The 13,412-nt window shown below is 37.2% G+C and overlaps 1 protein-coding gene across 2 annotated transcripts in view; it reads right to left on the bottom strand.

Annotated features, from left to right (window-relative positions):
- Positions 1-13,067, bottom strand: part of LOC110443182 (glucose-6-phosphate 1-dehydrogenase X-like) — a 52,939-nt gene extending 39,872 nt beyond the window's left edge. For both annotated transcript variants that reach the window (XM_021487233.1, XM_021487242.1), the window contains exons 1-2: positions 12,914-13,067; positions 5,143-5,180 (exon numbers count right to left, since the gene is read on the bottom strand). In XM_021487233.1, coding sequence (XP_021342908.1) covers positions 5,143-5,180; positions 12,914-13,015 — 140 coding nt within the window. In that variant the 5' untranslated portion in view covers positions 13,016-13,067. The remainder of the gene's footprint in view (positions 1-5,142; positions 5,181-12,913) is intronic.
- Between the last annotated feature and the right edge of the window lie 345 nt (positions 13,068-13,412).

The following is a 13,412-nucleotide window of genomic DNA, read 5'->3' as shown; positions in this document are numbered from 1 at the left end:
ATAAAACATGTGTTGCTGCTGTATCAAGTACTTCTCTTTACAAACATCCAACGTAGAACTTCAAAGTGTCTGTTACCATTGGTTACATTTTTGTGTTTGATAACACATCAACAAAACAGGCTACAAAGGTATACGTACCTGGTATCTATTTCCTCCTGATGGATTACATAACCTTGACAACAATCAATTCACACCTGATGCTGAAGATTGTGATGTCATATTTAAGATGTTGTTGATTTGTATCCTACAGTTTTAACTCATTCACCCCTGAAAATTCATAATGAACTATTCCCACCTTTGAATTGGAAGAGTTCAAATGTGTCTTCAGGGGTGAATGAGTTAACAGGGAAACTTGGTGTACAGTAGCACTATACAAATATGTTACAAATATTGTTCCACAAATTACCCTTTTACTTCAACATTTACACTTCAAGTTTTCTTAATGTTGATTCATTAATAAACCATTTCATGAATGTGGAAAATAAGTGGTTTATGAAATCTATAAAGATTCATCCTGATCAAATTTGTTATTTTTGTTTTCAATCCATAGATGTATGATATATATATATGTACAGTGGCTAGGAACAGAATTTTTAAAAATTCTCCGGAATTTTATATGAAACGATCATTTTAAAGTTGTGTAAACAGCATTGATCCTTTTAAGTTTACTTATGAATAAATGAGTCATGTGTTGATTTAGCTGATAGTATGAAACATGGTAAAATGTGAAAATGGTGACCCTAGCTGTATCAAACACAATATTTAACCTTTAACATGGCTGGCTGGTCACAGCTTATGTACATAAGATATACTACTAAAACATAAAAGGGAAAATCCATTTAATGCATGAGTATGTACATGTAGCAAAATCAGTTATCACCAGGTATAGAATAGCCATCGGTTGTCAGTGTTCCGTGAAACCTAACAGCTAGCAATTACTGAGAGCTGTTATTACTACAGCTGATCTTTTTAATATTACCAGTACTATATACAGCATGTTGCTTCAAGTCACACTCGGTCTGTGTTCATCCTGTCATTTTCTCTGAATATCGAGAGCAACTTTAGGTAGAGGACGTATATTACCACATTTTAAGGTGAAACTTTTCATAAACTTCAACTCATTCACCACTGAAGTTTCATAAAGAACTATTCCAACCTTTGAATTGGAAGAGTTCAAATGTGTCTTCAGGGGTGAACGAGTTAAGGTACTGCTGTGCTGTATACATGTGGAGCTGGGTTTGGGCGGACAAATTATCCCCTCCTATAAGGGATCTGTGATTGTGGGTTTGGTCTAGGGGTGGGATATGGATGGCAAATGCCCCCTTCTATTGGAGATTATTACAGTATTTGTGGGGTGGGTGTAGGGGGTGGGTTAAGGAGGGCAAATCCTCCCTCCTCCCATTTTGGACATCCGAGACTGTGGCAGTGTCAGTGTATAAGAGAGTGTTTTAAGGAGAGCAAATCACCTTCTATTTAGGAGGTCTGTGATCATGGGGTGGGTGTAGGGGGTGGGTTAAGGATAGCAAAACCCCTCCTCCTAATGGGAGATCTTATCATTGGATGGATATGTAGGGGTAGGTTAAGGAGGGCTTATCAACTCTTCCTATCCCTGATTGTGTGGTAGCTCTAGGGATGGACGGTTAACTTAAGGGATGGCAAACCCCTCCTCCTATTATAGGAGGTCTGTGAGTGTAGGGGGTGGGTAAGGGATGGCAAACCCTTCCTCCTATTATAGGAGGTCTGTGAGTGTAGGGGGTAGGTAAGGGATGGCAAACCCCTCCTCCTATTATAGGAGGTCTGTGAGTGTAGGGGGTGGGTAAGGGATGGCAAACCCCTCCTCCTATTAGGAGGTCTGTGAGTGTAGGGGGTAGGTAAGGGATGGCAAACCCCTCCTCCTATTATAGGAGGTCTGCAAGTTTGAAATGTCTGTAGAGGGTTGATTTGAGCATTGAATTCCCCACCTCTCCCAAAAAGAAGCAGTCCAAAAGGGAGACCAGGTCATATATTTGAACAGCAGAAAAATATAGGGCAAAATCTTTAGTTTGGCTGACCAAAAGCTTCCCCATATACAGTATCTACTTTGGAGAACAGCATATTGATATCTTCAGTGTCAGCTGTGAATGACAGGGTATGCTATAGAGAATTTAAAAATGAAGAAACCAACAGTGGAATTATATAGATCTTATATATAAGGACTAGCGCTGTTCTGTTTTTAATATGAATTCACCAATATGTCCTGGTGTTCTCACATCAAAGTGACAGCATCCTATTCATAATTCTACACCAAGTTGTCAAAGATATCAATGATCCCAGCTTCTGACGTCTATTCCTTTAAGCAGAGGTTGAATAAGTTGATCATAATGAAAAACTTTTTATCTAAATACTGCCGAACATATTGAATCAATAGCGTTTTAATTGCCAGGAACTGAAATGCTAGATTATTGACAATGCCCAAAGAATTAGGAAGGACCACAGCAATGTAGTCCACGACACAAATTGATTGGTGGTGAATTATATTTCTATCAAGGCAGATATTGTTACAGAGAAATGTAAACAATACACGGACAGTGATTGCCCCATAATGATGTTACAACAAATAGGATTACGGTGGTCTCCTCTGTCGGTTCTACAGACTGCAGCCTCTCAGTGTCGCCAGTTTACGCTAGTTTAATGAATGTGGTCAGACATTATATCTTTCCAAACTGATGCTTAAGTGTGAAATTACATAATAAACAGTGTTTTATGGCAACAGATGCACACAACTGTCATAGTTAAACCAGTAATGGCCCATTCTCCAACTGATTACAGCACACAAGTACATGTATCTGTTCCTGTGTTACATGTACAATCTGAACATTACACATATATAACGAGCCTGGCCACAGGGGTCCCACATAGGCGGATGGTGAAGCTGTTTAAAGGATGTGTTCCACGCTCCCGTATACGTGCTGTATGTAACTGTGACAGCCTATCCGCATCTAAGGAGCTGACCGACCTTAGGGCGTGATCTGGACGAGCAAGGTCATTTTGAATCACCGAGGGCCCGGTAAGTTTGAGACTTACTCCCTCAAGACGCCAGAACACGGGCTCTGCCCGTGAAAAAGAGTCTATAAACCCATCAACCAACCAACCAACCAGAGGTCCCATCATTAACATCTTATATAACTTGACCTGGGATACAATTATTAAATAAAACTTTTTGAAACTTTCGAGAAGTTTGTTAAATCATACTGAAAATGCAAAGTTGTTATAATTCAACTAAAACTACTCTTTAGTCACAGATCTTGCAGTGTAAGGACAATGACTAATGTTCAGTATTGTTTTATGCCGCAAAATATTTAAAATAATGCAAGATGCTTCTCAAGCAATAGGAACATTTATTTCAGCATCTGCTGCTTTGGGATCCTTGAGCTTCAGGGTAAACAGATCTAGATATGATCAGTCTGTCCGCTGCGCTGGAAAGGTTCATTCAGACCTCAGGACCAATTGAAAACGCAATTTGTGTTTCAGTAAGTTCTCACTAGGGTTTGTAAAACAGTACCCCAAATTAGTGTACTGTCTTCAAAGGTGTTCGTACCATGTAACAAACCGAAAGGAAGAAAATGTGGTACAACTACACTGTGGCATACTGATTCACCCGTAAATTTGTAGTCATAGCAGACACATGGAGTTATCTCCCATGTGGTGTACATCATAGATGTCGTCACATATATATGCAGTTTCTGATTCAATAATTTATTATGTATTATATGTTGTATATTGATGATTTGTTGAAGGTAGCGTATAAGTTTCAGATAAAGGCATTATTACTTTTATCTGCTTATGACGTAGGTTTCAAGAAAATACATCCTGATTAAAAGAACAAAGATCAGATAATTCTTACTGAAAAATCCCAAATAAATTTACTCATTCACCCCTGAAATTTCATACTGAACTTTTCCAACCTTTGAATTGAAAGGGTTCAAATGCGTCTTCAGGGATAAATACATTTGTTTACTTCAAAATATGGAATTGAAATGTTAGAAAATATCCTCTTCACCGAAAGTGGCCCAGTTATTATATTTGATAGTGTGTTCTGTTCTACAGGACGTCACAGACAGTAGGACAGTCATCCACCATCAATCAGGTATAATTATGTACTAAACATGACACATAAAACCTTAAAATAGATCCAATCCTCACTTTTATGGACATGCATAAATGCATTCTATTACTTCTGTTTGTAGTCGTGCATATAGTGACCCAGTTACACTAGGCCTGTTCATCTGAACACATGGATATACTAGCTGCTTCCTACCGACTCGGCTAGGGAGAATTTCTCTTTAGCTCATTCGGTAGAGACTAGTAAGCCAGAGGTCCCGGGTCCGACTCCTAGCGGAGGCATTGGAAGAATAATGACCACCGTTACACTTAAACTAGAATATGTTTGTTAGGCACAGAAGCCACTGCAGCATTGTAGAAGTTTCACTGTTTGATTATTTTCTATATATAGAAAGAGTAAGGACAAGGAACAACCCAGGTCCAGCTTGACATTGACCTTCGTAATTGACCTCCTTGTAATCTTTATCAAAATCAGCTGCTAGAATATCACGATATTCAATCATTAGACAAATTTCTGTAAAAGGGAACAGTGACCTTGTCATTGACCTTGGCACCAGGAAACAAACTCATTTGGGGTAAATGTCATAGTCAACTTCCAAATTCCTAGGGTTATGCTCACTTACATTCTCTGCAACCCTGGAATATGTCATGACAGAAACACGTGGTTAGCATTACGATTGGTTTCAGATAAAAAAATCACGACAAATTACTAGGCTGATACTTTTCCTTTAAGTTTACAAAGGACAGACTCACGACTTCAAAGCCAGTCAATTTTACTGTTATGTATACATGTACACTGTCACAGCTTTTCGATTATGTCCATCAAAGGATCAAACAAGTGTAACTCCTATCATCCACCAGGTACAGAGCCTTCAATTTCATCACAACATATTCCAGGGGTGCAGAGAACATAAGTGAGCGTAACCTCCAGGAATTTCGAGCATGCTTCATAATAAAAGTAGGACAATATCAGGAGCTAACAGCTATATATATAGCTAGCTAATCAACCTTTTTGACAGAATAAAAACCATTAATACTTACCATAGTGTAGGGTAGATTTTCTTCTTCGCCAGGTCCCCCTTAAAACAGAACAACCATCAATGTATAACAGACAGTATCGTTTACATTACAGACAAAATAATGTTGAATATAAAACATGTACATCATGTGTTTTTAAAGTTATAATACAAGGAATTTAAATATTACATCATTCCTATCTGTTCCTGGTATAATATTCTAATATTGTACATTTTAGCTATAACATATGTAGCACCTTATGGTTAAATCCATACATATATATACTCAGGTAAAATCGGGGAACTACAACTATAATACCAAGTTCCCACATTTTGTTCCATGATGGTGAATTTATCATAACAGCAGATATTAGTTCATAGCATACTCTATAAAGTAATTTTATGTGAAGGGCGAGAGGGGGTGGGGGGGATTCATTGAAATTTATACAGAAAATTTCATACTATGGAACCAAAGGGATCGGCTAGGTTTTACTGCCAAATTCAGGCTGTTTCCCCTAGGTAAAATTGTCTTTCCCCAAAAAATGACAACAAAATGAGGAATATACTTCCAATTTCAATAAAATAAATGTTATATTTTCCCAATTTCATAAAGAACTGGCTTTTGTAAAATCAAGGTAACAAGAACACTGCAAGTATGAAATATAGACTGAAAATGACACTTAGCGGCATCGTTACAGTAAAGGTTAACACCTGAACTTAAACAAGTGTTTTAAACCTCGATCATAGTACTGTACCAGTGTGTTATACCTGTTAAACTGTCCTTAAACCTATCATAGTACTGTACCAGTGTGTTATACCTGCTAAACTGTCTGTAAACCTCTATCATAGTACTGTACCAGTGTTAAACCTGCTAAACTGTCCGTAAACCTCTATAATAGACTGTACCAGTGTGTTATACATGCTGAACTGTCCGTAAACCTCTATCATAGTACTGTACCAGTGTGTTATACCTGCTAAACTATCTGTAAACCTCTATCATAGTACTGTACCAGTGTGTTATACCTGCTAAACTGTCTGTAAACCTCTATCATAGTACTGTACCAGTGTGTTATACCTGCTAAACTGTCTGTAAACCTCTATCATAGTACTGTACCAGTGTGTTATACCTGCTAAACTGTCTGTAAACCTCTATCATAGTACTGTACCAGTGTGTTATACCTGCTAAACTGTCTGTAAACCTCTATCATAGTACTGTACCAGTGTGTTATACCTGCTAAACTGTCTGTAAACCTCTATCATAGTACTGTACCAGTGTGTTATACCTGCTAAACTGTCTGTAAACCTCTATCATAGTACTGTACCAGTGTGTTATACCTGCTAAACTGTCTGTAAACCTCTATCATAGTACTGTACCAGTGTGTTATACCTGCTAAACTGTCTGTAAACCTCTATCATAGTACTGTACCAGTGTGTTATACCTGCTAAACTGTCTGTAAACCTCTATCATAGTACTGTACCAGTGTGTTATACCTGCTAAACTGTCTGTAAACCTCTATCATAGTACTGTACCAGTGTGTTATACCTGCTAAACTGTCTGTAAACCTCTATCATAGTACTGTACCAGTGTGTTATACCTGCTAAACTGTCTGTAAACCTCTATCATAGTACTGTACCAGTGTGTTATACCTGCTAAACTGTCTGTAAACCTCTATCATAGTACTGTACCAGTGTGTTATACCTGCTAAACTGTCTGTAAACCTCTATCATAGTACTGTACCAGTGTGTTATACCTGCTAAACTGTCTGTAAACCTCTATCATAGTACTGTACCAGTGTGTTATACCTGCTAAACTGTCTGTAAACCTCTATCATAGTACTGTACCAGTGTGTTATACCTGCTAAACTGTCTGTAAACCTCTATCATAGTACTGTACCAGTGTGTTATACCTGCTAAACTGTCTGTAAACCTCTATCATAGTACTGTACCAGTGTGTTATACCTGCTAAACTGTCTGTAAACCTCTATCATAGTACTGTACCAGTGTGTTATACCTGCTAAACTGTCTGTAAACCTCTATCATAGTACTGTACCAGTGTGTTATACCTGCTAAACTGTCTGTAAACCTCTATCATAGTACTGTACCAGTGTGTTATACCTGCTAAACTGTCTGTAAACCTCTATCATAGTACTGTACCAGTGTGTTATACCTGCTAAACTGTCTGTAAACCTCTATCATAGTACTGTACCAGTGTGTTATACCTGCTAAACTGTCTGTAAACCTCTATCATAGTACTGTACCAGTGTGTTATACCTGCTAAACTGTCTGTAAACCTCTATCATAGTACTGTACCAGTGTGTTATACCTGCTAAACTGTCTGTAAACCTCTATCATAGTACTGTACCAGTGTGTTATACCTGCTAAACTGTCTGTAAACCTCTATCATAGTACTGTACCAGTGTGTTATACCTGCTAAACTGTCTGTAAACCTCTATCATAGTACTGTACCAGTGTGTTATACCTGCTAAACTGTCTGTAAACCTCTATCATAGTACTGTACCAGTGTGTTATACCTGCTAAACTGTCTGTAAACCTCTATCATAGTACTGTACCAGTGTGTTATACCTGCTAAACTGTCTGTAAACCTCTATCATAGTACTGTACCAGTGTGTCATACCTGCTTAACTGTCTGTAAACCTCTATCATAGTACTGTACAAGTGTGTTATACCTGCTAAACTGTCATTAAATCTCTATCATAGTACTGTATACCAGTGTGTTATACCTGCTAAACTGTCTTTAAGTGGCAATTAATTAACTCAACCAACTTTTCCTAACAGCACTCATGATCAAGACACCAAGGGCATGTAGCTAGACTTTAGTAGTTAAATTTGTAAGGAGGTGATCAAATATGTACACAAAATTGACAACACACTTACGATAATGTTTTCCTTAAAATTTAAAACAGGTTTAACCTTTATATTATATGAATATATTATAAGATATATTTAATTTGATACACTAAGTCTGATGAGTATCTTTGTTGACAAAACATATTTTATTCCAAAACTTGGAAGAACCATTCTATGTTGTTTACTGTAGTCTATATCTTATAAGTAAACCTAGTGTTACAAAAGCCATGTTTATCAATATATTGATAAATATACAAGTATTATCTTTTTACTTGCAAACTTGTGGGCAAAATAGTTTTTTCATTTTCTCCCTCCAAAAGCATTAAAATTTATCTGCAAAAATAAAATTCAAACTAAAATTCTCTTTAAAGCGTTTCAACACAACCATTTGAATATAAAGAAAAACTTTGAAAGTTAAACAAATATCTGCTTCTTATTAAACTGGATGGCATAGTCAGGTATGCACAAGTTTTAAATTGAAGATTTTTTGAAAACTATAATCAAATACGTATAAATACATTGTATATATGCGTGTGCAAGTAAACAATGTAAGATCGGTACAAAAAGACTACTATAGGAAGTATGAAAGAAACAGCACGGACTGCCGGTAAGCATGTAATTTTACAGGGTTTTTTCCAAGTGAACACATAAGTACATGTAGCTGATCTGGGATCATATATGAATCAATGTGGACAGCTGACACAGGGACATGAGGTAACATAGAAACCACATGTACATCCCCACGACACCCATGTAAGGTTATAGCAGAACACAATATCTTCACTGTATCGTATAACTTGTGACGTCTGTGTCTCCAGTATACAACTTGGTAGTATGACCCAGTCATAAGTTCCAGACCATGATTTGCCATCAAAAAGGGTCATTTAAAGTTAATATTTGGTCACACCTGGCAAGCAGACGGAGTTTTTTGTCTTTGATCTGGTGTAAAGTGATAGTCTCTGTAATCCACCTACAACCTTAAATGTATCTGTGCACATTTCTGTTCATGTTTCGTACGCCGCAGAAAAGTACAAAGATTACGTAGAACTGTAACACATCACCCGGAACATATGGCTCCACAGATATAAGTTCAATTTCAATTTTCTTTTAAAAGATGCATTGATGTATTATTTTTGCAATATTCAGATGTGCAGACTATATACAGTGTACGAAACATCTAGGTCTAGGTCAATACGCATAGGACCTCAAGTACATTCAAGAAAACCATATACATTTGTACCCATCTTTAATTAATGAGTTATCTACTGGAAAGTGGAATAGTAAAGTATATCACGTAGATGTCAGGTCAAAAACATATCAATTTTTGGTTGAGTGTGATCTGCTATTGTATGCACATATATAGCTATTGTATATTACATATTTTTAAAAGATTCCAAGAATAATAATATTTAGCCAAGTTTGACTGTACAGTTGGTTTCCAGGTCTGTTTGGCATAATAATTCAATTTGAAATTTACAAATACTGACATGCTGGGTCACATCCTTCTCTTCCCTGTCTCTGTAGTCTACCAGAAAGCTGGCCTCAATCTCTACTTCTTGGTTGGAGGAATGTGTTTATGGTTTCAGGTGATTTCAGTCTTTGTTTGTAGGATTTCAAGGTTTCATCGGACACAGTGTTGATGGATAGGGATTTCCAGTCTCTTGTTGTTCGGGGGAAAAAATATGTTCCTATCAAGTTCAAATTCTGTGTTGGTCACTTGCTGTTGAACGTTGATAATATTTTTAGTGCACGCTTGTGTATTTGTGTTCAGATCTAGATGGCGGTCCACAGGTATAGCCACTACCCCTTCATGATCTTATAGAAGAGAACTAGTCTCTGCTCACCTCTACGTTCTTCCAGTGGTGCAAGTCTTATTTCATTCAGCATCATTGGATGTAACGCTGCTGTCTCTTCGCTTTTATACCCAATACCTATACAATCTTATTACATGAACAGGCCTGGTCAACCCTCACTCTAACCTCAGTGACAGGTCTGGTCAACCCTCACTCTAACCTCAGCTACAGTCAGATAGCTGCCTTAATTACATGTGAATCGAATCAGCTTCATTACAACCAACTGATTACAGCCACTGAAGTAGACACTGCCCAAAAACTGTCAGCTTGATTGATGTCCGAATGAGATCAGCGGTCAAAATACATGTGGCATGGACCAGACTTGATAAGACACACTGTCTGCTCTACAGTTTGTATCTTAAAAGGTACACACTAAATTTCTATTCATGTTCCCATGTAACATTATAGGAGAACTATCCATCCAATCCTTCCTATAGTTTACCCCTTTATTGGCCTAAAAATCCTAACACTATCATGACTATGCATATATATATAGCAACAAACATTTTGTTTGTGCTGTAGTAAAAAATTTAAGACAATGACATTAATATCTTCCCATCAAGAAAAATGACCAGGGAAATGGTGCCTCTGTATACTGGGGTACTTTTTAGCTAGTATTGAGCAAGGATCCATCCAAAGAAATAGATCCATCTAGCGTAATACAATGACTGCCACATTATTTTATGTTTTCTTCAGCTACACTTTTTCGTAAATTATGTTGAAACTCACTGGAGTATGGCATTCAGGGGTTAACACGCAATGTTACTGTGGTGTAATATTACCTATAGATGTAAACCTTACTTTTACTGATAGTCAATGGTTGGCCGATATAAAGTATCGCACACGCAATGTTACTGTGGTGTAATATTACTTATAGATCTATGTAAACCTTACTTTTACTGATAGTCAATGGTCGGCCGATATAAAATATTGCACACGCAATGTTACTCTGGTATAATATTACTTATAGATCTATGTAAACCTTACTTTTACCGATAGTCAATGGTCGGCCGATGTAAAATATCGCACACGCAATGTTACTGTGGTGTAATATTACTTATAGATGTATGTAAACCTTATTTTTACTGATATTCAACGGTCGGCCGATGTAAAATATCGCACACAAAAATGTTGGCAATCACCATCAGGCATTTCATCTGACTTAGTTTGTTTTAAAACTTTCCAATTTAAAAAAATAAAAATAAATACTGGGTGACATTTTTTAACTAGCATGTACCTGGTAAGTGTTGCCAACTCTCACAAGAAACAAGATCAAACACTTCATGTTATATTGAAATTTACATGGAATTCCTGTTTTGAGGTAATCCCTTGTCCAATAAAATATCACATAAAAACTTTTCCCATTCACTCATGAAATCATTTTTCGTCAAGTGTCAATTTTGGCCATTCATATTTGATTACTTTGCTTATTATATGCTGTTGACTTGTATTCCCTGTTATGGTAAATTGACCCTCAGATATATAGGGAAAATGAAAAAGATAAAAATAAAACAGTAGCGGAAATTTCTTGGTAAACTGGTACCGGCATCAGTTAAATTGCTTTCATGAATCAGAAGGCCAATACAATTTTATTCCAGAATTTAATCCGTTGATAAAAATAACAATGATTAATAAGAACTTTTCCAATTTTTATGAAGTGTGTGCCTGGTGGTACATGTCGTTTCCGAGCTCCATTCTCTCATTTTATCGACACAATGTCACCACAACAGTTGCCCTAACTATGGATGTAACCATCATCATGTTGTTCGATTCTTTGCCTTAATATGCCAATATTGAACAAGGTTCTATTTAAGGACCAATCCAAATTGCATTGGTCACCTGGTAATTGGCAGCCCAGGGCCATAGGATAGGAACCATACCAGACTTGTAGTGACAACTTTGAAAGAGATGAATTATCATCATCGAGCCACATTTTTTTCAATAAGATAATGCACCAGCGCAAACCATTTGTGTCAGCAGAACAATGTTCAAGTGTTAGATTGATTGACCATCTAAATCTCCCATATGGACCATAGCGCATATGTAAGGCGACATTCACTTACTACAGACTAAAGTATTGACCGAGGCATATGAATGAACTGGGCAACAACCCCACTCCCGTTATCCTGCAACCCCTGCCTGCTCCCAGTATCCTGCAGCCCATGTCTGCTTCCGTTTTCCTGCTCATGTTATCATGCAACCCCAGCCTGCTCCCATATCTGAAACCCCAGCCTGCTCCAATACCTGCAACCCCTGCAGGGAGGGGCATGGATTCCATCTTAATAAACTTTGTTTCTCGCTGTTCGTTATAGATTTTAAAGTACCAGCAGCAACAATTAATATCAACACAGGGAAAATGAAATAAATCACTCAGTTGTGGAACTGATTAAAAATTAAAATAAAATGAAACCAAGCTAGGGAACTGAGAAGTAAATTAGCGACATTTCTATAACATATGTTGTCTTACTGATAAAGATGTGTGGCATATCAAACAGAGCAATGCTGTACAAGTGTATGGGATTAACCAGGATGTAAGTTTGGGGGATGTACCAGGATATGACTCTGGTTGAACATTACAGCTAGCACAAACCCACTCAGTTAATATTCTATGCTGCCAGCAGAACTAAATAGACTTCTATTGATCTGTGAAAGTATTATAATGTGAACAAGTAAAATCGGTAAAGCATTTTTTTTATTAAAAATATCTATTTCATTTAAAATCTAAAACTCACGGAATAATTTTACAAGGGTAAAAATCTGCTGTGTCACAGTCACTGCGTTTTTATTCAAAGTTTATGGAAGTTGCAACGACTAAACTAGGGACAGCAGATATACTCAACAAGTAAAAAGTTAGCAATGGAACATTTGTCACATTTTTAGGAATTTGTTCCGGTAGTAATTGAATGTGCGCTTTGAAACTGCGGTCATTCTGAGAAAAAGTCGCAAGTCATTTTGACATCCTGGTTTCTCACCGCTCGTCAAAATGAAAATGTAAACAAGTGTGCATGCGACTTGAACAAATATACGAAAAGACAATGTTCGTGGGAAAAAAATTAAGTAAATATGTGCACTTACCGACGCTCCCATTACGACAAATACATGAGAATTAGTTGACCCTTCGTAGTCGAGGGACTCCCTCAGCAGAGAGAGCATATCCAGTTTGTTCGGTGAGGCCATGTTTCCTGTTCACCGGCGCTTCAGCAAGTGCAGGGCCGAGTTCATCACACGAAAGCCAGCAGTTCCGGGTCATGCGCATAGTAGGTAGCTGGGCTATTCCATTCACTCACCTTTTCGCGGATAACAGTAGTAATATAAAATTAATAGACTTGTTTTGAAATAAATTTAACTGCGTTATTATAAAGGGTTTATGTATGAATAGGTGAAGAAAATCCCAGCTTTATGAAAAGTAACAACAGCAACTAGAGCTCTACAAGTGAATCGATAAAAAAATGAATAAAAAACGAGAACACTTTTCAAAAGCATAAGAGAAAAAAAAACTCATTGAAGCACGGAATTAGAATGTTATCTAAGTCCATGATTGAAGTAAGTTTATAGTATATGTTGGTTATGTCAC

This window comes from Mizuhopecten yessoensis, unplaced genomic scaffold, assembly GCF_002113885.1.
Source record: "Mizuhopecten yessoensis strain PY_sf001 unplaced genomic scaffold, ASM211388v2 scaffold1951, whole genome shotgun sequence".
Classification (NCBI taxonomy): Eukaryota; Metazoa; Mollusca; class Bivalvia; order Pectinida; family Pectinidae; genus Mizuhopecten; species Mizuhopecten yessoensis.
This window is presented reverse-complemented; position numbering and strand designations above follow the sequence as displayed.